The sequence below is a fragment of the Oncorhynchus gorbuscha genome, linkage group LG22 (genome assembly GCF_021184085.1).
Source record: "Oncorhynchus gorbuscha isolate QuinsamMale2020 ecotype Even-year linkage group LG22, OgorEven_v1.0, whole genome shotgun sequence".
Classification (NCBI taxonomy): domain Eukaryota; kingdom Metazoa; phylum Chordata; class Actinopteri; order Salmoniformes; family Salmonidae; genus Oncorhynchus; species Oncorhynchus gorbuscha.
The window spans coordinates 36,719,827-36,743,056 of NC_060194.1; the positions used below are offsets into that span (position 1 = coordinate 36,719,827).

At 42.9% G+C, this 23,230-nt stretch overlaps 1 protein-coding gene across 2 annotated transcripts; it reads left to right on the top strand.

The window, feature by feature from the left end:
* Positions 1–3,487: 3,487 nt before the first annotated feature.
* LOC124009805 (nuclear receptor ROR-beta-like) lies at positions 3,488–22,732 on the top strand. Of its 2 annotated transcripts, XM_046321983.1 has the most exons (9): positions 3,502–3,920; positions 16,315–16,400; positions 16,593–16,734; positions 18,139–18,657; positions 19,381–19,508; positions 19,695–19,827; positions 20,802–20,909; positions 21,050–21,273; positions 22,061–22,732. In XM_046321983.1, exons 1-9 carry the CDS (start codon positions 3,914–3,916, stop codon positions 22,223–22,225), a joined length of 1,512 nt encoding a protein of 503 aa, XP_046177939.1. In that variant the 5' UTR covers positions 3,502–3,913; the 3' UTR covers positions 22,226–22,732. The 2 variants fall into 2 exon arrangements, with proteins under 2 accessions (XP_046177940.1, XP_046177939.1); XM_046321984.1 differs by lacking the exons at positions 19,381–19,508; positions 19,695–19,827; positions 20,802–20,909; positions 21,050–21,273; positions 22,061–22,732 and adding an exon at positions 18,723–19,338 and having other exon boundaries at positions 3,488–3,920.
* The last annotated feature ends 498 nt before the right edge of the window (positions 22,733–23,230 follow it).

A 23,230-nucleotide genomic window follows, 5' to 3' on the forward strand; every position in this document is an offset into this window, starting at 1 on the left:
GAAATGTCTTTATCCTTTTGGAACTTCTATAAGTGTAATGTTTACTGTTCATTTTATTGTTTATTTCACTTTTGTTTATCTTTTCCACTTGCTTTGGCAATGTTAACATTTGTTTCCCATGCCAATGAAGCCCTAAGATTGAAATTGAATTGAATTGAGAGATAGAGATAGAGAAAGGGCGAGAGAGAGGGAGACGGAACGACGGAGTGAGAGAGGGAGAGAGAGGGAGACGGAACGACGGAGTGAGAGAGGGAGAGAGAGAGGGAGACGGAACGACGGAGTGAGAGAGGGCGAGAGAGAGGGAGACGGAACGACGGAGTGAGAGAGGGAGAGAGAGAGGGAGACGGAACGACGGAGTGAGAGAGGGAGAGGGAGAGAGAGAGGGAGACGGAGACGGAGACGGAATGACGGAGTGAGAGAGGGCGAGAGAGAGGGAGACGGAATGACGGAGTGAGAGAGAGCGGGGGAAAGGCAGAGAGACAGAGAGAGACTGTCTCCATGTTATCGTTTCAAGGTAGTCTAGACAGAGGGGAGAAAATAAGGGTGTGTTGTTCTATATGGTGTTGCCTTGTTTACGTCTGACTAGAGGGCTGTAGGTTACCTGCTTGAAGGGGGTTCATTACCATATAAATGCTGTAAAACTATAGAATACATTGGTAACCACAATATAGGGCCTAGATTGGGCTCCCGAGTGACACTGCATTCTAAGGCACTGCATCTCAGTGCAAGAGGTGTCACTACAGACCCTGGTTCGTATCCAGGCTGTGTCACATCCGGCCGTGATTAGGAGTCCCATAGGGTGGTGCACAATTGGCCCAGCGTGGTCCAGGTTTGGCCGGGGTAGGCCGTCATTGTAAATAAGATGTCTTTAAAAGACTTGCCTAGTTAAATAAAGGTTCAATAAAAAAATAAGAAGTCAAAAGTATAGGCCTACTTACTCCGTTGTAACTATAACGAGTTGGAAAATGTGCTGTTATGGATATTTACTGTATAGTTAGTTACATGTTAGTTACAATTTAATCTAACTGCATGGTATCTGTGCAATTTGCAGACTGAAAGCGACCATAACAGTAGCGATTTGTGTGAAATAATAATGACACAATCACTGCAAGGCCTTAGTTTGGATAGGTAAGCACAGTGCCAACTCTCCAGTCCAATGAGAGTAGCGGTGTGTGTGTGTGTGTGTGTGTGTGTGTGTGTGTGTGTGTGTGTGTGTGTGTGTGTGTGTGTGTGTGTGTGTGTGTGTGTGTGTGTGTGTGTTCTTTCTCATCCTGTTAATCCCTCTCCCAGTTCTTTCTCATTCTGTTAATCCCTCTCCCAGTTCTTTCTCATTCTGTTAATCCCTCTCCCAGTTCTTTCTCATTCTGTTAATCCCTCTCCCAGTTCTTTCTCATTCTGGTACTCCCTCTCCCAGTTCTTTCTCATTCTGTTAATCCCTCTCCCAGTTCTTTCTCATTCTGTTAATCCCTCTCCCAGTTCTTTCTCATTCTGGTACTCCCTCTCCCAGTTCTTTCTCATTCTGTTCCCTCTCCCAATCCCCTCTCCCAGTTCTTTCTCATTCTGGTACTCCCTCTCCCAGTTCTTTCTCATTCTGTTAATCCCTCTCCCAGTTCTTTCTCATTCTGTTAATCCCTCTCCCAGTTCTTTCTCATTCTGGTACTCCCTCTCCCAGTTCTTTCTCATTCTGTTAATCCCTCTCCCAGTTCTTTCTCATTCTGGTACTCCCTCTCCCAGTTCTTTCTCATTCTGTTAATCCCTCTCCCAGTTCTTTCTCATTCTGTTAATCTCTCGCTTTCTCTCTCTCTGTCCTTCTGGTTCACTCTCTCTTTCTCTCTTTCTGTCCTTCTGGTTCACTCTCTCTCTGTCTCTCTCTCTGTCTCTCTCTCTCTCTGTCTCTCTCTCTCTCTGTCTCTCTCTCTCACTCTCTCTGTGTCTCTCTCTCTCACTCTCGCTTTCTCTCTCTGTCCTTCTGGTTCTCTCTCTCTCTCTCTCTCTGTCCTGGTTCACTCTCTCTCTCTCTGTGTGCTTCTGGTTCACTCTCTCTCTCTCTCTCTCTCTCTCTGTCCTTCTGGTGCTATCTCTCTCTCCCTCTCTCTCTCTTTCCTTCTGGTTCTATCTCTCTCTCTCTCTCCCTCTCTCTCTCTCTCTCTCTCTCTCTCTCTCTGTCCTGGTTCACTCTCTGTCTCTCTCTCTCTGTCCTTCTGGTTCACTCTCTCTCTCTCTCTGTCCTTCTGGTTTATCTCTCTCTCTCCCTCTCTCTCTCTCTCTCTGTCCTTCTGGTTCTATCTCTCTCTCTCTCTCTCTCTCTCTCTCTCTCTCTCTGTCCTTCTGGTTCACTCTCTCTTATTTTATATATTTTCTCTCTCTGCATATTTCTCCCTGTGTATTTCACTCTCTTTCTCTCCTTTTCAAGAGACTAGAAAAACATGTCTGCTTGTATGCCTCCCAGCCATGTTGGAGACATCTCTCTCCCTCCCTCCCGCCCGCCTTTCCCCCCGCCCTCCCCTCCCACCCCCTCTAACTGAGTTGTTCTGTGGTTATGTAAGTCTTCAGATCAGTGTGTCACCATGGTTGTCAAGGGAGACAGATAACAGAGGGGCTATGGAAGAGGGTCAGGAGAGAAGTGAGAGAGAGAATGAGAGCTGGAGGATAGAGAGAAACGAATGAAGGATACAGATGAGCGAAAAGAGAGATGTATGATTATGCTATAAAAGTTGGAACAATATACATGATGTAATATCAGTAACTGAAATTAAACATCTAAAGGAGATAGAAGACAGAAAGATGAGATCAGGACAAGAGTTACATAGAAGAGAAGATCAGAGATATTAAATAAACATGAAACAACCCTTTTTTTAAACGCAGAAGGGATATATAGAGGAAGGAAATAGAGGGAGGTGGAAAATAACAACCTGTTGGTGTAGGGAAAACAGAGAGAGTGGAGGAGAAAGTCACATATAGAGAGAGGTGGAAAATAACTACCTGTTGGTGTAGGGAAAACAGAGAGAGTGGAGGAGAAAGTCACATATAGAGAGAGTGGGAAAAGGACGAGAGAAAGACACAGGTATAGATTAGGGCTGAGGGTTGTGTGGCTGCAGGCTCCACGCACTCCAGTGTTGCTCGTCTAACCTACTTTGATTTATCTGCCTTTTCCCTGTTTCATAACTAAGCTGCCAGAACCTTGCATCACATAGCACAATCCCCACTCAGCTCTAACACTGTGAATGGCACCGAATCAGAAGGAATCATCACAACATAATGTTTTCCTCGTCATAACGCTGCCCATTTTACCGTATTGTTGTGCGTGTGATACACGTGCAGAACAAACTACCTCGCAAAAACAAATGCTGATTTATGAAAAACGAAGGCAAAAAAACTGTTTTTAAAACCCACATGACTAAATGCGTTAAAGTGTTAATTGTTGTTGTTCTTTACAGTGGATCATAGATACATCGTTCTGTTCCCATCTCCAATCCTCCTTAAAACTCGATCCCGCGTGCGCGCGGCCGCGAGAACTACAAGGGGACCTCCGGAGTGAGTTCGTCCACGCTTTGAGAAGTAGGTTAGCAGGGTAGACTGGGAACCTTGCAAGAACCTTGGAACCTTGCAAGCCAAGCTAAACCACCGTGGGAGTATTCTGTCAAGAAGTTACCGAAATAGTGCATCGAGACAAACAGGAAAACATGCAACTTGAACTGTCGAATTTCTTTGCATTTAATTAACTGGCGCAAGACTCTCCTCGCTGATTTTTGCCTTATTTTCTGAAAAAATATTTTCTAGTTCATTAGGCTAAAGAAGTTTTTTTTTTACGTGCCAGCAAATGCTGGTCTTTCAACAGTTTACAGATATTTCTATTCAATTTACAACCCACATGAAGTCAAATTCATTGATCCAGAAACGATAAATATTCAACATGAGAGGTAAATGAATTATTATCATTCATATTCAAATGACCATACTTTGTAGACTTTTCAATGTCACATATATCCTATGTTCATTTTGCCGAGAAACAATGCATCGAAAGCTATTGAAATGTAAATGACTTTAGCTAAAAGTGCAACTGCTTTCCTTTTCAAGTGCGTAGGCTCTCACCTTAATCTCTCATGTTGCTTCAGCCTGTCTGGATAATCTGGCTACTCTTGCCAGGTGCACCACTGCCTCCGAATATTATAGGAATTCCTTGGCTGTAGGCTAGATAGTTTTCTGTAACTAATGAAAATGCTTATAATATATATATATATATTCATAATAAAATCATGTTTAGGTTAAATGTGTGAACAATGTTGGAAAAGGTTGTAAAGTCTGATTAATTAGGCTGTTATACACAATTTATTGGTATACAGCCTGAAAGATGTTTGTGCAAAATCGTTTAAATGTTCCTTACAAGCCTGAATGTTGAATAAAATTACATTTGAACTTACATTTCGTGCTTAATAGGGGCAAAACTAAATACATGTTTTCAAATTGTCATAACATTTTCTCAAATTGATTACAATTTCACTCATTGGATAGTTCTATAATTGAATCAGCCCTGCATACAAATACCTTGGTATTTGGATTGACGATGATTTAACATTTTAAAAACATATGAATGAGCTTGTTAAGAAGCTAAGATTTAAATTGAGCTTTTTTTCTTTTAAAGAAACAAAGTTTACCTCTCTAGTCAACAGGAAACAGATTTACAAATGAACCCTGCGCAAAAAGACCTTAGTCTCAATATGACTTCTCTGTTGAAATAAAGGTAAATAAACTACACTGGTTGTCTATGCGGGCTGTCTTTCAGCTGCTCAAAATTTGAGACAAAATATCCACAGGAAAGTATTGTTTACTTTACTTTTTGGGGGGATATTTGGTTTTCTTGCATCAATAGCAATTGAACCAAGCATAGCATGACAATGAAAATGTAATATTCTGAATCAGGGAAGGATAGATTTTTAAAAAAATCTTACTTTTTTTTTGAAGATTGAAATCTGAATAAAAAATGTTTTTAAACACTAACAAAAAATGCTCTCCATCCTCCCCCTGATTCAGAATATACAATTTTCATTATAATAGAATGCTTGATTCAGTAGCTTTTAACAAGAGAAAACCGAGTACCCAATAAAAAACTAACTTTACCTTAGTGCCTAACCAACCAAATTTTTTATTTCTTTTTTTAACCTTTATTTAACCAGGCAAGTCAGTTAAGAACATATTCTTATTTTCAATGACAGCCTGGGAACAGTGGGTTAATTGGCTGCTTAGAGCGACAGATTTTTAACTTGTCAGCTCGGGGGTTTGAACTCGCAAACCTTCTGGTTACTAGTCCAACGCTCTAACCACTAGGCTACGCTGCCACCTACCAGCTCACTAAAATGTCAGGTTAACAATACTTTTTTGTTGATATTTTGTCTCAACTTTTGAGCAGCTGAAGGACAAGCCGCACATACAACTGGTAAAGTAACTTCAATGTAATTTTATTCTTCACATGCTTTGTAAACAACAGGTGTGGACTAACAATGAAATGCTTACATAGGGGCCCTTCCCGAAAAATACAAAAAGAGAAAGAAATAATCGAAAAGTGAAACACGTAATAATAGATACACAATGAGTAACGATAACTTGGCTATACACAAGGGGTACCATTTATATAACTAGAAGTAAAGTGACAGATCGTAAACGGCAGCAGCAGCAAAGGGTCAATGCAGATCCTGGAAGCTATTTGGTTAGCTATTTAACTAACTAGCAGGCTTATGGCTTGGGGCAGTAGCTGTTCAGGGTCCTGTTGGTTCTAGACTTGGTGCATCAGTACCGCTTGCAAAGCTGTCATCAAGGCAAAGGGTGGCTACTTTGAAGAATCTGAAATATGAAGTATATTTTGATATGTTTAACACTTTTTTGGTTACAACATGATTCCGTATGTGTTATTTCATAGTTTTGATGTCTTCACTATTATTGTACAATGTAGAAAATAGTAAAATTGATGAAAAACCCTGGATTGAGTAGGTGTGTCCGAACTTTTTGACTGTATATATCGTGAATCACCCATAGACCATATTGCCCTCCTCCCTATTGGAACTTTATTTAACTAGGCAAGTCAGTTAAGAACAAATAACTTATTTACAATGATGGCCTAGGAACAGTGGGTTAACTGCCTTGTTCAGGGGCAGAACGAAAGATTTTTACCTTGTCAGCTCAGGGATTCGATCGAGCAACCTTTCGGTTACTGTCCCAATGCTCTAACCACTAGGCTACCTGCCACCCCAAATTAGATTAGACCACCGTCATGTCGTTGGCAAAATTTATGATAATGTTGGAGTCGTGGGTGAACAGGGAGTACAGGAGGGGACTAAACGCACACCCATGAGGTGCCCCTGTGTTAAGGGTCAGCGTGACGGATGTGTTGTTGCCTACCCTCACCACCTGGGAAGTCAAGGACCCAGTTGCAGAGGGAGGTGTTCAGTCCCAGGACCCATAGCTTAGTGATGAGCTTGGAGTGCACCATGGTGTTGAACGCTGAGATGCAGTCAATGAACAGCATTCTCGCGTAGCTGTTCCTTTTGTCCACACGGGAAGGAGCAGTGTGGATGCAATCGAGATTGCGTCATCTGTGGATCTATTGGGGCGGTAGACGAACTCAAGTGGGTCCAGGGTGTCTGGGAGGATGGTGTTGTGAGCCATGACTATCTTTTTAAAGCATTTCTTGGCTACATATGTGAGTGCTACAGGGTGATAGTCATTTAGACAGGTTACATTGGCGTTCTTGGGCACAGGGACTATGATGGTTTGCTTGAAACATGTAGGCATTACAGACTGGGTTCGGGAGAGGTTGAAAATGTCAGTGAAGACACTTGTTGGCTGGTCAGTGCATGCTCTTGAGTATGCACCCTGGTAATCTGTCTGGCTCTGTGGCCTTGTGAATGTTAATCTGTTTAAAACCTCTTACAGCTTCCCCACTACTTTTTTCAATTTCCACCTGAAGACATACCCAAGTCTAACTGCCTGTAGCTCAGGCCCAGAACCAAGGATATGCATATTCTTGGTTTCATTTTAAAGACAACACTCTGAAGTTTGTGTAAATGTGAATTGAATGTAGGAGAATATAACACAATAGATCTGGTTTAGATAATACAATGAAAAAAACATATGTTTTTTTCTTTTTATTGTTGTATCATCATCTTTAAAATGAACAAGACAAAACAAACATTCAGATAGGATGATGGGGATAATTTCAGTGACAAACTTAAGAGGGCAACAGTACTTGTGCAACGTTTTAGAATGATAACTTCCAAAATGTGTGCTACATGACATTTATCATGAAGTCACCCAGTTGTCCCACACAAGTAGCCCAAATGTACCCAAGTGGACAAATTGGTGAAGTTATACATTTTGAATGGAATAACTATATACAAAATACCAAAATGGTATTCAAACACACCCCCCCAAAAAATGGAGAAAAAAGATGAAAAAATATATATATACATTTACAAAATAACACGTTCAATATTTGGAAGACCATCAGTCCTCTACACAATATTGTCCTGCTGATGCCAGGTGCCATAGCAGTCTCTTTCTGCTGTAAAGCAGAGGGTCACCAAGCATGTGGTGCAGGTGATGGGGGACTTCATTTAGAAAAGAACACAGCGATGCCTCCATGCTGTGCCCTTTTGGCCCTAAGGCACATCCATGCCTGCAGAAATACATTTGGGCAGATGAACACCACTTGTGGCAGGAGCAGAAGGGATAGAGGTAGAGGGGCCAGAATGTGGCGCAGTGGTGCTGTAGCCAGCAAGCTCCTTGATGAGCAGCTCTCTGAAGGCTAGCTGTGAGATGGGGGGCTTTCCACAGCTCTTAGCCATTTCCTTGTGTAGGATGAATGCATTCACCACAGCAATGTCGATGAAATGATAGAAGAAGGTCTTGTACCATTTCATCGTCTTATGGAGAACATTATAATAGCCTATCAGCGCATCTGACAGGTCCACATGTCCCATGCTCTTGTTTTCGTCCTTTATTGCAGTTGGTCCATGCCCCAGTACTGGCTTAAGCAGGGGGACACGTCTGGCACTGCAGGATTTGAGTCCCTGGCGGCGTAGTGGGTTACTGATGGTAGGCTTTGTTACTTTGGTCCCAGCTCTCTGCAGGTCATCCACTAGGTCCCCCCATGTGGTTCTGGGATTTTTGCTCACCGTTCTTGTGATCATTTTGACCCCACTGGGTGAGATCTTGCGTGGAGATCGAGGGAGATTATCAGTGGTCTTGTATGTCTTCCATTTCCTAATAATTGCTCACACAGTTGATTTCTTCAAACCAAGCTGCTTACCTATTGCATATTCAGTCTTCCCAGCCTGGTGCAGGTCTACAATTTTGTTTCTGGTGTCCTTTGACAGCTCTTTGGTCTTGGCCATAGTGGAGTTTGGAGTGTGACTGTTTGAGGTTGTAGACAGGTGTCTTTTATACTGATAACAAGTTCAAACAGGTGCCATTAATACAGGTAACGAGTGGAGGACAGAGGACCCTCTTAAAGAAGAAGTTACAGGTCTGCGAGAGCCAGAAATCTTGCTTGTTTGTAGGTGACCAAATACTTATTTTCCACCATAATTTGCAAATAAATTCCTAGAAAATCCTACAATGTGATTTTCTGGATTTTTTTTCTAATTTTGTCTGTCATAGTTGAAGTGTACCTATGATGAAAATTACAGACCTCTCTCATCTTTTTAAGTGGGAGAACTTGCACAATTGGTGGCTGACTAAATACTTTTTTGCCCCACTGTATATAGAGTACACGGAACATAAGGTTGAATATATTATTATAGACCTGCTAGATCTACTGTCTCATTTATATTATGACAGACCAGCTAGATCTACTGTCTTTATTATATTACAACAGACCAGCTGTATCTTCTATCTCCATTTCACTTTGGCCATTGTTGTGGGCCTGCCCTCCCCTCAACAGCCTCAAATAGGCTATTTCATGTGGGGGTGGGGTGGGGTGGAGCGGCAGACACACGCATCTCGGCCATGCTCCCTCTAATCCACAATATGTATATATACACACACAAACATAGGCTATGGGTCATACACATACATACAAACATACCCCACCCACAATGTATAGCCAACATGTACTTTACACATTTAATTAAATTTTTATATATTGCTAAATTTAAATAATCACAAATAATATTTTATTTTTCAACCAGTTGATTGCAATGAAACCAAACACGACTAGACACAAGCGGTTCACAAAATGTTTCGTGTTAGGCTATAGAAATTGATTTTATCAAACAAAAGACCATTCATTGTGTAACAATGAGCATTGGGATTGCAAACAGAGGAAGGTCGTCAAAGGTAAACAATTTATTTTATTGCAATTTGTGATTTTGTTACGCCTGTGCTGGTTGAAATAGTTTTTTTTATGGGGCTCTGTCCTCAGATAATCGCATCGTATTCTTTCGCAGTAAATCATTTTTTAAATCTGACAACGTAGTTGGATTAGCAAGATTCTAGGCTTTCGAAACATGTGAGACACTTGTATTTTCATGAATGTTTAATATGACTATTTATGTAGCGATCACCGTATGTTGTGGAATTTAATCCCGCTTGTCCGGTAGGATTGTGTCACAGGGCAGCTCGGGTGTGGGGGAGGGGAGGGAGGGAAGGAGGGAAAGAAGGAGGGAGGAGCGCGAGAGGTAGGGAGAGACTCAGCCAAAATAGTAGACATGATTGAAAAAAATTCACAAACAGAAAGATTGTGATTAAAAAGTTCTGATTTGCAGCAATGTTCAGCTATTGCTACTTTTGTTGCTGATTGTCTTCTCACGATGCCGCCTCTAAAATTGCACCAATATTACTGCAATCAAAAGGCATACCAAGACTTGTTAGAGTTACAGTCTGCGGCTGTCACGACAATTTAACAACATAGTAACTGATAGACATATATTGCTATTGTAGCATATAAAATGTATATTATCTTTTATGAATTATAGTATTTAGTGTTTGTTTGGATTTAGGGCTTTTGGCATAGTGAGGGTACTTTGTTCCTAATCTGTTTGTAGAGGGAGGGAGGGAGGGAGGGGGAGGGAGGGAGGGAGGGAGGGAGGGAGGGAGGGAGGGAGGGAGGGAGGGAGGGAGGGAGGGAGGGAGGGAGGGAGGGAGGGAGGGAGGGAGGGAGGGAGGGAGGGAGGGAGGGAGGGAGGGAGGGAGGGAGGGAGGGACTTATAGAGGGTAGTTCCACTGGCTGGCAGGATATTGAAATGTAAACAACCCCAGTTCTTTGCTCACTGGACTGAAAATACCATTTTAAGAAGTCTCTCGTTTACTGAGACATAAAGAGAATTCCTTTTTGTTTTTTGTTTGTATAGTTTTTTTAAACCTTTTGTTTGTCTATGGAATCATTTTGGCAAATAATTTATTTTGCACCTTTTTTATTGTTAATAGTTTTATTGCGTGTTGCTCTTCCTCTTTTTGTGATTAGTGACTAGTTTTTCACTCTTTTACATGTCATTAACAATCTATCACCAGCACAGCTTCACACCTGTGCAGTAACCCCTCTAATGGATTTTAGTACTACGTGGTAATAGTTGCATTCCATGTCAGATCAGAGTTGATTTAAATACTTATTGCACAGCCAAAGTGCAAATAATAATTTGTTTTGTGAGTGGAGAGTGAGTGATAAACTGACCTCCATTAGGAAAGGATCTGTTACACTGTCCTTCACCTTGTGTGACACAACAGGCAACAACCTCCTTGGGACTTGACTAGAGGGGCCTTGTATGCAGCAATAACTGCTCATTATGTTTCATGTAATGTCATACTGTTTGGTTTGCCTACAGAGGGGTGGTCTAGTAGGCAACACTATCTCTGTTTTCTATGGCCTCCTGCACTGATTTGAAAACACAGGAAATATGCAAGCAATATGAATACCTACTGGGAGTTGCCTTTCACAAGTCCAGTTCTTTCCCATCAGTGTAGGTTGAGGGAAATGGAGAGGAGAAAGGGAAGGAAGCCACTTCAGACAATTGGGACACACCCTAATGTTGAATGATTAATTTGCAATAGAATTCCACTTCCCTCAGATCAAAGCTTTTCACAGGCATTACATAACATTTACTGTAACATGCCCTGCCCAGAACTGTAAAAAGAAAGAAGTAAAAGCACAAAAGTGGTTCAAGTTTGTTACTGGAGTTTAAAAGGTTTATTGAGCGCACTCAGCCTGTCTCAGTTGCCTGTGTGTATTGTACTCATAAGCCTAAGTTAAATGTGTGAGTGTTAAGAGTCAATGAGTACGTCATCTTCTCAGAGTAGACCTTTGGTCGACATAGATTGTATTATCTCCCTCACTCTGTCTCTGTGTGTGCACTTGTGTGTTACTATGAAAAACAAAGTGAAATGTGGCTGGCTGGGTCAGTCAGGAGGATCAGTCACCAGTGAAAGGGAATTGGTCTGGCAGCCAAAGTTGAGTGATGATGTCACCAGTCTGTCAGTACCTGATGACACCCAACTCTCACCAGTCATCCAGCTCTGTGTTCAACACCATAGTGCCCACAAAGCTCATCACTAATCTAAGGACCATGGGGCTAAACACCTCCCTCTGCAACTGAATCCTGGACTTTCTGGACGGGTCGGCCCCAGGTAGTAAGGGTAGGCAACAACACGTCTCCCATGCTGATCCTCAACACTGGGGCCCCTCAGGGGTGCGTGCTTAGTCCCCTCCTGTACTCCCTGTTCACCCACGACTGTATGGCCAAACACGACTCCAACACCATCATTAAGTTTGCTGACGACACAACAGTGGTAGGCCTGATTACCGACAATGATGAGCAAGCCTATAGGGAGGACGTCAGAGACCTGGCAGTGTGGTGCCAGGACAACAACCTCTCCCTCAATGTGAGCAAGACAAAGGAGCTGATCGTGGACTACAGGAAAGGGAGGGCCGAACAGGCCCCCATTAACATTGACAGGGCTCTACTGGAGCTGTTCGAGAGTTTCAAGTTCCTTGGTGTCCAAATCACCAACAAACTATCATAGTAAAAACACACCAAGACAGTCGTGAAGAGGGCACGACAACACTTTATCCCTCTCAGGAGACTGAAAATATTTGGCATTTGGCATGGGTCACCAGATCCTATAAAAGTTCTACAGCTGCACCATCAAGATAATCCTGACCGGTTGCATCACCGCCTGGTATGACAACTGCTCAGCATCTGAGGGTAGTGTGTACGAACCCCCCCCCCATTTGTTTTTACTCTGCTGCTACTCGCTGTTCATTATCTATGCATAGTCACTTTACCCCTACCTACAAATGACCTCGACTAACCTGTACCCCTGCACATTGACTCGGTACCGGTACACCCTGATTATTGTTCTTTTATTGTGTTACTTTTTAATTATTATTTTTACTTTAGTTTATTTGAACTCTTTCTTGAACTGCATTGTTGGTTAGGGGCTTGTAAGTAAGCATTTCACAGTAAGGTTACATCTGTTATATTCGGTGCATGTGACAAATACATTTGATTTGATCTTGTAGTGGTTACCACAGCATTTCTCAGTGCTTTATAATGCAAAATTGATTATTAATTATTTTGCAGAACATGGCATGCTTTAAAACAAGATGCAGTTCTGTAGATAAGGCTTCAGATGGCCATTTTATTGTATCTCTCGAGTCTGAATATTTATGCAAATATTTGTTATGGCAGAACTGTTACAAATGGAGGTCTGTGTTATTCTGATTTTCTGACTTGCCTTAAACTGGGGACAAGAACATAATTAGTTGAAGCAGAAGCTCAATTTCAAAGAGAGTAGTCAGATTAGATAGCAGATATGATACTGCCATACAGCTGATAGTGCATAGTCCTACTGGCACCAAGCCAGCTACCGGCTGTCCTTCGGTTGTCTTTCATTTCATCCATTACGTCGTGTTTATCAAGTCTTCACTCTTTCACTCACGCTTATCGAGCTGAAGAATATCAGTGGGAACTACAGTAATAAGAATAATTGTCATTATAGCACATTCAAACAACTGTTTAGAATTCAGATTTTTATTGTATCATTATTTACTAATTTATTTGCTGGATATTAAGTAGACAGCTGTGCATTTCGGAGGCTCAAAGTCTAGTTGAGTTCCACCTTAAAACCTGGGGTAGAGAGCCCTATTCACGCAGTGTGAAAGCGCCCGACTACCCCCTGCCTACCCTCCCCTCGGTGAGAAAGTGTGTCAGTAGGACAGAATTGCATGACAGGCTACCGCGACTGACCGATGTCCCACACAACCAACCCCCGACAGGCCCTGCCCGACCCCAGCCAATGGGAGCTGCAGCGGCAGAGAGGAGGCGGGGCGGTAGCTAGAGTGACCTCCCGGAATGAGTATGTTTATGAAATGGTCGCAGACGAGAGTTATACAACTGAACGGAGTGTTTATGAAATGCTCGCAGATGAGGGTTATACAATTGAGCAGAGTGTTTGTGAAATGCTAGCAGACGAGTTATATAACCGAGCGGAGGATTAGAGAAAAGAGAGGGCAGAAGACAGGAGATGCTTTTCCATTACATGCCTGCAGCAAGGGCTGGACGATATGGCCTAAAAATCATTTCGGACAATATATATTGTTTCATGTTTTCTCCAAATAAGCTTTGTTGTACAATTAAAGGTCAAATACACTGCATTTCAAACAGTCAGTAATAATCCAATGAATACAGGACTTGTGAAATTATACATAGTCTAAATTATAAACCTTTCACAACCATAAGACCCACTAATAATGCTATTATTTTATCAACATAGTTTAACCTGCTTTTTTTTGCAATAATCGTTAAGTCAGTCTATGATAATGCCATTTTTGTTACAAGTTTAACCAGAACCATGCATTATGCATTATAGAAAATGAACACAGGTGTCATGAATTATCTCTCAAACACAAACCCACGTGCTAGTGAGTAGCCAGCTAATATTTATATGAAAAGTTTAGTCAAATTGGATTTATTTGCTAGCTAACTTGGCAGAAGTAGCTAACTAGGCCTTTTAATTGTTATGAACACACCCTTTCTACCTGTCTCCAACTGTTTGAGTAGCTTGCTAGCCTGTCCACTTTGTTCAGATGTTGAAATCAAATGCCCTACCTTATTTCTCAGAATGCTAAATCAAATTGTATTTGTCACATGTGCAGAATACAACCGGTGTAGACCTTACAGTGAAATGTTTACTTACAAGCCCTTAACCAACAATGCAGTTTTAAGAAAAATAAGTGTTAAGGAAGTATTTACTAAAATAAACTGAAGTATAAAAAAACATTTAAAAAATTTTAATTAATTAATTAAAGAGCAACAATGAAATAACAGTTGTGAGACAATATACAGGGGTTACCAGTACAGAGTCAATGTGCGGAGGCACAGTTTAGTCGAGGTAATTGTGGTAATATGTACATGTGGGTAGAGGTAAAGTAACAAGTGGCTAGGCATAATAAACAGAGAGTAGCAGCAGTGTAAAAATGGGGGGGGGGGGGGGGTGCCATTTGATTAGCTGTTCAGGAATCTTATGGCTTGGGGGTAGAAGCTGTTAAGAAGTCTTTTTGGACCTAGACTTGGCACTTCTGTACCGCTTGCCTTGTGGTAGCAGAGAGAACAGTCTATGACAATAACGTAGAAAATTGTGTTTTAAAACCTGGATTCTTGCAATACAGGTATTTTGAATATTGCGCAAAAACATACATTCTAATTCATTTTCTACGTGATATTGCCCAGCCCTACATGCAGCTGGCCCAGTTGCTCTGTGTATTTTCTTCATTACAGCATACTGGAGAGAATAGCATACTTTTACCCTTTTTTTCATAGAGAGAGTGGGAAAAACAAACCAATTTAAAGTGACGTTCTCCAACATGTAATGCCACAACAACAATGCATTAAATCTCTGAGAGGTAAATGAGTTTCCATATGTCTGCCTCTCAGAGGACTACAGATCCCATGGTTCAAATGTCTGCCTCTCAGAGGACAACAGATCCCATGGTTCATATGTCTGTCTCTCAGAGCTCTACAACTCCCATGTGGGACTACATATCCTATACCTCATAAATTACACAGATTCGTTATCTCTGTCTTTGGCACAAACATTAAATTGACTGGCAGATTGAGCAGTGATAGAGTATTACATTACATTACATTTAAGTCATTTAGCAGACGCTCTTATCCAGAGAGAATGAGTTGGTTGTTTCTGTCTCTGTGTAGTACTATGGCTGCTGTGAAGTAAAATAGCCAACCGGCTCCGTCTGTTTAAACTAAAACAAGTTTTTCTTCACATACGACTGCCCTCCATTTTAGGCCCTTATATGGGCCCCTTGTTATGTGAGAGGGAAAGATAGTGTGTGAGGAGACTGAGTTTCTGACACATGACTCTGTCTATTTCTGGCTTTCACCTCACTGGGTCCACAGACAGACTGACAGCATGAGAGACACACGGCCAGGTTCAGTTTCAAAGTCACTTCAATCAAATCATTTCCCCACTCTTTTTTTTTATAGCGTACTACGTTTACTTGTATTATTCTCTGTGCTGCGGCAATCTGTGTTAGTATGAAATATGGCACATAGATAAGACATGATTAAAGTCAATATTTGTCCATTTGAATACCTTTCAGTCTGCTGCTATGACACTTAGAGCATGCAAGGCAGAGCCAAACTGACAGCCTGCCTCTCACTTCACAAGATGTTGATCATAGCCACTTGCCAGGTGGAAACCTGTTGCAAATGCCAATATCCAATCAATCAAACTGTATTTATAGAGCACATTTCTTACAGGGGATGCATTTCAAACTGCTTAAAAAAATCAAATAGAGAAGGTGAGAAAGATAACGCTTTCTAAATGAGACAAATGAAAATAGTCCTCCCTCCGTCGTATCAGAATCTTCCAGTGCTAGCCCTGCAGTGTGTCTATATAATGTATGTGTGAACATGGCAACACATTATGCAATGAAATCTGGTCATGATCTGAGCTCTTGGCCGTGCCCCAAGAGAGATTGGCCTCAGTCGGGGTGTTACTCAATAGTGAGAGTTGTTTGTGTGCGGCCATATTAGTCCCAACTCATATCCTTATTTTGAGATCTACTAGCTGTAGACTTGGCAAGGCAGTAATATTTTTATGGATTCTCACTAGCTGTTAATACAGGTTTAATAACTCACTTGATGGGTTGAGCTTCACAGCTTTTGTAATCTCTCTCTGTCTCTGTCTCTGTCTCTGTCTCTGTCTCTGTCTCTGTCTCTGTCTCTCTCTCTCTCTCTCTCTCTCTCTCTCTCTCTCTCTCTCTCTCTCTCTCTCTCTCTCTCTCTCTCTCTCTCTCTCTCTCTACAGCTCAAATAGAAGTAATACCCTGCAAGATCTGTGGGGACAAGTCCTCAGGTATTCACTATGGGGTCATTACCTGCGAAGGTTGCAAGGTGAGCTAGTAGTAGTTGGGTTTCTTCTTTACCTTCTTCATGTGTTCTTTAACAATATGAAACAAAGACAAGCTGCAATTGAAAATATCCTTAGTTGTGATCAATGAAATAATTATTCAATTGTGTAACATGTAGGTTTATGATAGTGGAATTCTATATATTATGTAATCATTTGACTCATCCTTTGTGTAGGGGTTCTTCCGCCGCAGCCAGCAGAACAACGCCATGTACTCGTGTTCCCGCCAGAGAAACTGTCTTATTGACCGAACCAACCGCAACCGCTGCCAACACTGCAGACTGCAGAAGTGTCTGGCTTTGGGCATGAGCCGGGATGGTGAGTCACACACACACACAGACGTGCGTGGAGCCCAGAGGAAAACTCATGACAGGTAGTCAACACTTATTTCCACACAGATATACTGTATATACAGTGCATTCGGAAAGTATTTAGACCCCTTGACTTTTCCCACATTTTGTTACGTTACAGCCTTACTCTAAAATGGATTCAATAAAAATGTCTATATAAGGTCCCACATTTGACAGTGCATGTCAGAGCGAAAACCAAGCCATGAGGTCGAAGGAACTGTCCGTAGAGCGCCGAGATAGGATTGTGTCAAGGCACAGATCTGGGGAAGGGTACCAACAAATGTCTACAGCATTCAAGGTCTTCAAGAACATAGTGCCCTCCAGCATTCTTAAATGGAAGAAGTTTGTAACAACCAAGACTCCTAGAGCTGGCCACCCAGCCAAACTGAGAAATCGGGGGAGAAGGGCCTTGGTCAGGGAGGTGACCAAGAACCTGATGGTCATTCTGACAGAGCTCCAGAGGTCCTCTGTGGAGATGGGAGAACCTTCCAGAAGGACAACCATCTCTGCAGCACTTCACCAATCAGGCCTTTATGGTAGAATGGCCGGACTGAAGCAACTCCTCAGTAAAAGGCAAATGACAGCCCACTTGGAATTTAACAAAAGGCACCTAAAGGGCTCTCAGACCATGAGAAACAAGATTCTCTGGTCTGATGAAACCAAGATTGAATTCTGGCCTGAATGCCAAGCGTCACGTCTTGAGGAATCTCAATGTTTTTCATCAGCAGAAACTGGGAGACTAGTAAGGGTCGAGGCAAAGATGAATGGAGGAAAGTACAGAGAGATCCTTGATGAAAACCTGCTCCAGTACACCAGGACCTCAGACTGGGGCGAAGGTTCGCCTTCCAACAGGACAACGACCCTAAGCGCACAGCCAAGACAACGCAGCAGTGGCTTCGGGACAAGTCTCTGAATGTCCTTGAGTCGCCCAGCCAGAGCCCGGAATTGAATGCGATTGAACATCTCTGGAGAGACCTGAAAATAGCTGTGCAGCGACGCTCCCCATCCAACCTGACAGAGCTTGAGAGGATCTGCAGAGAAGAATGGGAGAAACTCCCAAAATACAGGTGTGCAAAGCTTGTATCATCATATCCAAGAAGACTTGTGTCTGTAATCTTTGCCAAATGTGCTTCAACAAAGTACTGAGTAAAGGGTCTGAATACTTATGTAAATGTGATATTTAGCAAAAATGTCTAAAAACCCGTTTTTGCTTTGTCATTATAGGGTATTGCGTGTAGATTGCTAAGGGGGGAAACAATAAGACTGTAACGTAACAAAATGTGGAAAAAGTGAAGGGGTCTGAATACTTTCCGAATGCACTGTATATAGATAGATATATGTACATTCTGATACTTATCTTGTCTCCCTCCAGCGGTGAAGTTTGGCCGTATGTCTAAGAAGCAGCGAGACAGCCTGTACTCGGAGGTTCAGAAGCACCAGAAGAACCAGGAGCTTCTGAACCAGGAGGTTGTGAACCAGGGGTGTCTGAACCAGGGTTTGTCCCTGACCAGGGAAGATGTGGCAGGGGGAGACAGCGAGGGGGACAGGCACAGGGAGCTCAGTCACTCCTACAGCAGCGGCGGCTCCAGCTCCACCCTGAGTGACCTGGATGACATTCCCGACCTGTTTGACCTGCCCTTGACCCCAGAGGAGGCCCACAAGTACTGCAGCCTGGAGCTGCTGGGAGGCCACGGCGGAAGCACCGGGAACACCTCAAACTCTTCATCATTATCATCATCCTCTAACAATTCGTCCAATCAGAACTCGCCGCAGCAGAATCTGCTGGATGTCACAGACGCCAATGGAATCAAACATGAGTACCAGATGTTGTCGCACACACAAGCCGCGCTGCTGGAGCCACTGGCCAATGACTGCACTCTTATGGATATAGGTACGAAATCTATTACTATCTCTACAACTGACATCACCATCAAAATTGTGCCGTTTCTGTTTCAGAGCGTATCACCCAGAGTGTGTTTCTGTTTCGGGGCATATCACCCAGAGTGTGTTTCTGTTTCGGGGCGTATCACCCAGAGTGTGTTTCTGTTTCAGAGCGTAACACCCAGAGTGTGTTTCTGTTTCAGAGCGTATCACCCAGAGTGTGCCGTTTCTGTTTCAGAGCGTATCACCCAGAGTGTGCCGTTTCTGTTTCAGAGCGTAACACCCAGAGTGTGTTTCTGTTTCGGGGCGTATCACCCAGAGTGTGTTTCTGTTTCGGGGCGTATCACCCAGAGTGTGTTTCTGCTTCAGAGCGTATCACCCAGAGTGTGTTTCTGTTTCAGAGCGTAACACCCAGAGTGTGCCGTTTCTGTTTCGGGGCGTATCACCCAGAGTGTGTTTCTGTTTCGGGGCGTATCATCCAGAGTGTGTTTCTGTTTCAGAGCATAACATCCAGAGTGTGTTTCTGTTTCAGAGCGTAACACCCAGAGTGTGTTTCTGTTTCAGAGCGTATCACCCAGAGTGTGTTTCTGTTTCAGAGCGTAACACCCAGAGTGTGCCGTTTGTGTTTCAGAGCGTATCACCCAGAGTGTGTTTGTGTTTCAGAGCGTATCACCCAGAGTGTGCCATTTCTGTTTCAGAGCGTATCACCCAGAGTGTGCCGTTTCTGTTTCAGAGCGTATCACCCAGAGTGTGGTCAAGTCCCACTTGGAGACGAGTCAGTACAGTTCTGACGACCTGAAGAGGCTGACATACAGTGGGATTCAGTACTCACCTGAGGAGACCCGCAACTTCCAGTGCAAGGTGATGACACACACACACACACACACACACACACACACACACACACACACACACACACACACACACACACACACACACACACACACACACACACACACACACACACACACACACACACACACACTGCTACTCACTAATGTCTTGCATTATTGTTGTATTAAATTATGATTTCTCTATTTCTCCCAGTCTGAAGAGTTTATGTGGCAGCAGTGTGCCCACCACATCACCAATGCCATCCAGTACGTGGTGGAGTTTGCCAAACGCATCACTGGCTTCATGGACCTGTGTCAGAACGACCAAATAATTCTGCTCAAAGCAGGTTCGTACCTTTATACATGCACACATCCAGATTACACGTACCGCTCAAACCACTTTAGGACATGCACACACTGATTATTATGTGAACGCTCTTTCTTACACACACATATACAAACAAACATGGATCAAACCCTATAACATTGAAGTACATTCCTGTAATGAGTGAAGAAATTGCAGAAGTCCTTTATCTTGTCGTTCTTTTTTCCAATCTTCTTCCTTGTGCTCTTTTTGTTTTTTTACAAATCACACATCAATGCTCCGACCATTTAACTAAACCGTCTCTGAAAGATCCATTTCACTAAACCGTCTCTGAAACATCCATTTCACTAACCCGTCTCTGAAACATCCATTTCACTAAACCGTCTCTGAAACATCCATTTAACTAAACCGTCTCTGAAACATCCATTTCACTAAACCGTCTCTGAAAGATCCATTTCCCTAAACCGTCTCTGAAACATCCATTTCACTAAACCGTCTCTGAAAGATCCATTTCCCTAAACCGTCTCTGAAACATCCATTTCACTAAACCGTCTCTGAAACATCCATTTCACTAAACCGTCTCTGAAACATCCATTTCACTAAACCGTCTCTGAAACATCCATTTCACTAAACCGTCTCTGAAACATCCATTTCACTAAACCGTCTCTGAAACATCCATTTCACTAAACCGTCTCTGAAACATATTTATACCATTCAACAACCATCATATCTGCACACACACACACGTTGTTTTGACGATAACTCAATTCATGTTTGAAACCCCTTTTTGATAAATTCTAGATAATCCTTATTGCCCTGCTGACTTTCAAATGGTTCAAATGACTTACATCTGCTATCCTCCAATCTGGAATGTTTTACTTTCCGTTGGGTGTTTTTTCTTCTGCGTGTCGTAACATCTTCTGTGCTCTCGGTATCCCCCTCTTCCGCTCACTCCTCATTCTCCATTTCTGTGGCTCTCGATGGTTGCCTTTGCAGGCTGTCTGGAGGTGCTGTTGATCAGGATGTGCAGGGCGTTTAACGCTAACACCAACACCATGTTCTTTGATGGCAAGTTTGCCTCCGCCCAGCTCTTCAAAGCCCTCGGTAAGCACCTCAGATAGGTTAGCCTACCCCTTGTCTGATACAGTATTTAGAATGTATAGAGCTGATACTGTTAACTACTCCAAATACAATTCAGTGGAATATGATGTGTGCATATCTAATATTGGGATTTTTCTCTGCAGGTTGCGATGACCTGGTCAGTGCCGTGTTTGACTTGGCTAAAGGACTCTGCCGCCTGCAGCTAACCGATGAGGAAATGGCTCTGTTCAGCGCCGCTGTCCTTCTGTCCCCAGAGCGACCATGGCTGACCGACAGCCAAAAGGTCCGGAAGCTGCAGGAGAAGCTCTTCCTGGCTCTGCAACACAGACTGCACATGAGCGGGGCCTCCGACGAGAAACTAGACCAGGTAGAAGGGATCCAGATTTTGTCAAATTAATGTCCGATTTTACTTTTTGTAGCAGCTTTGGGGAACAAATTTAGCAGGCTAAGAGAATTGGGTTAAGTTTAGGAAAAGGGTTAGGGTTAGCCAAAATGCCCCAAAATTCTACTTTTGAGGTTAGTTTGATAAAAGCTAGATCCCTTCTAGCCATAAGCGGGAATACTCAGCACACGGCACGATGACAAAACACAGCCCACAGCCTCTAGCCATGACCCAGTTGTCATTGGCTGAGATCCACCATGTGGGAATCACTGGTGTAGCATACGTCTCCTCTCCAAGCACTTTATGATACGGTCCTCTACAGAATATTCCAAACAGCTGCATAAGCATATTTTATGGGGCCTTAAGGCCCTGTGCTGTAGAGTAAACCAGTGGTTCCCCAACTCCAGTCCTCCAGTAACCCCAACAGTGCACATTTTTGTTGTAGAGCCGGACAAGCACATCTGATTCAACTTGTCAACTAATCATCGAGCCATCCACAAGTTGAATCATGTGTTTGTCCAGGGCTGCAACTAAAATGTGTACTGTTGGGGGTTCTAGAGGACTGGAGCTGGGAAACGCTGCTGTAGACATTCTTTAAATCAAACTAAGACAAACAGTTAAACAGTCTAGTGTTGTAAGCCGTATCTATCCCATGCAACTTAGCTTACGTCCATACACATTTCATGCGTTCTCTGGATTTCTTGCATCCCACCATGTCCATAGATATTGAGTGTATTTTCCTGACTTGTCCCGGTGTCCTCTTCTCCTGTAGATGGTGTCCAAGCTGCTGATGATGAAGTCCATCTGTAATCTCCACGTCAACAAGCTGGAGTTCTTCCGTCTGGTTCACCCCGAGACTGCATACAGCTTCCCACCACTCTATCGGGAAGTGTTCGGGAGTGAGATCTCTCTACCCGACTCTACAAACAGCTCCTAGAGAGAAATATGGAGTGAATGTGTTAGAGGCAGGTTAAGAAAAGTGTGGAGATATGGAAGCGAAAGGGGAGATTGAGCGAGGGATATAAATATTGAACTCAGAAATAACCAGCAGTTAACTAGACAATCCAGGATTTAAAATACTCAGTTTCCCAGCATGCTGTGGCGTTATTCCTCCACTATCCTAGCAGGCCATGCACCTTACACTACAGACTTTTCCTTCAGGATCCTGTTGTACCGTAGCACTCTGGACAAACTAATGGGCAATATGCATATTCTACAGTGTGAACATAAACCATTTAGCATTAGAACATCGATGCTCCCCAACCCCGTCATGAATGTACCTCACTGACAACCACCAATGCACCAGCCAGAACCACACACCGAATGTACAGTGGGGCAAAAAAGTATTTAGTCAGCCACCAATTGTGCAAGTTCTCCCACTTAAAAAGATGAGAGAGGCCTGTAATTTTCATCATAGGTACACTTCAACTATGACAGACAAAATGAGGGAAAAAAATCCAGAAAATCACATTGTAGAATTTTTTATGAATTTATTTGCAACTTATGGTGGAAAATAAGTATTTGGTCAATAACAAAAGTTTATCTCAATACTTTGTTATATACCCTTTGTTGGCAATGACAGAGGTCAGACGTTTTCTGTAAGTCTTCACAAGATTTTCACACACTGTTGCTGGTATTTTGGCCCATTCCTCCATGCAGATCTCCTCTAGAGCAGTGATGTTTTGGGGCTGTTGCTGGGCAAAACAGACTTTCAACTCCCTCCAAAGATTTTCTATGGGGTTGAGATCTGGAGACTGGCTAGGCCACTCCAGGACCTTGAAATGCTTCTTACGAAGCCACTCCTCCCGTTGCCCGGGCGGTGTGTTTGGGATCATTGTCATGCTGAAAGACCCAGCCACGTTTCATCTTCAATGCCCTTGCTGATGGTAGGCTTTGTTACTTTGATTTCTTCAAACCAAGCTGCTTACCTATTGCAGATTCA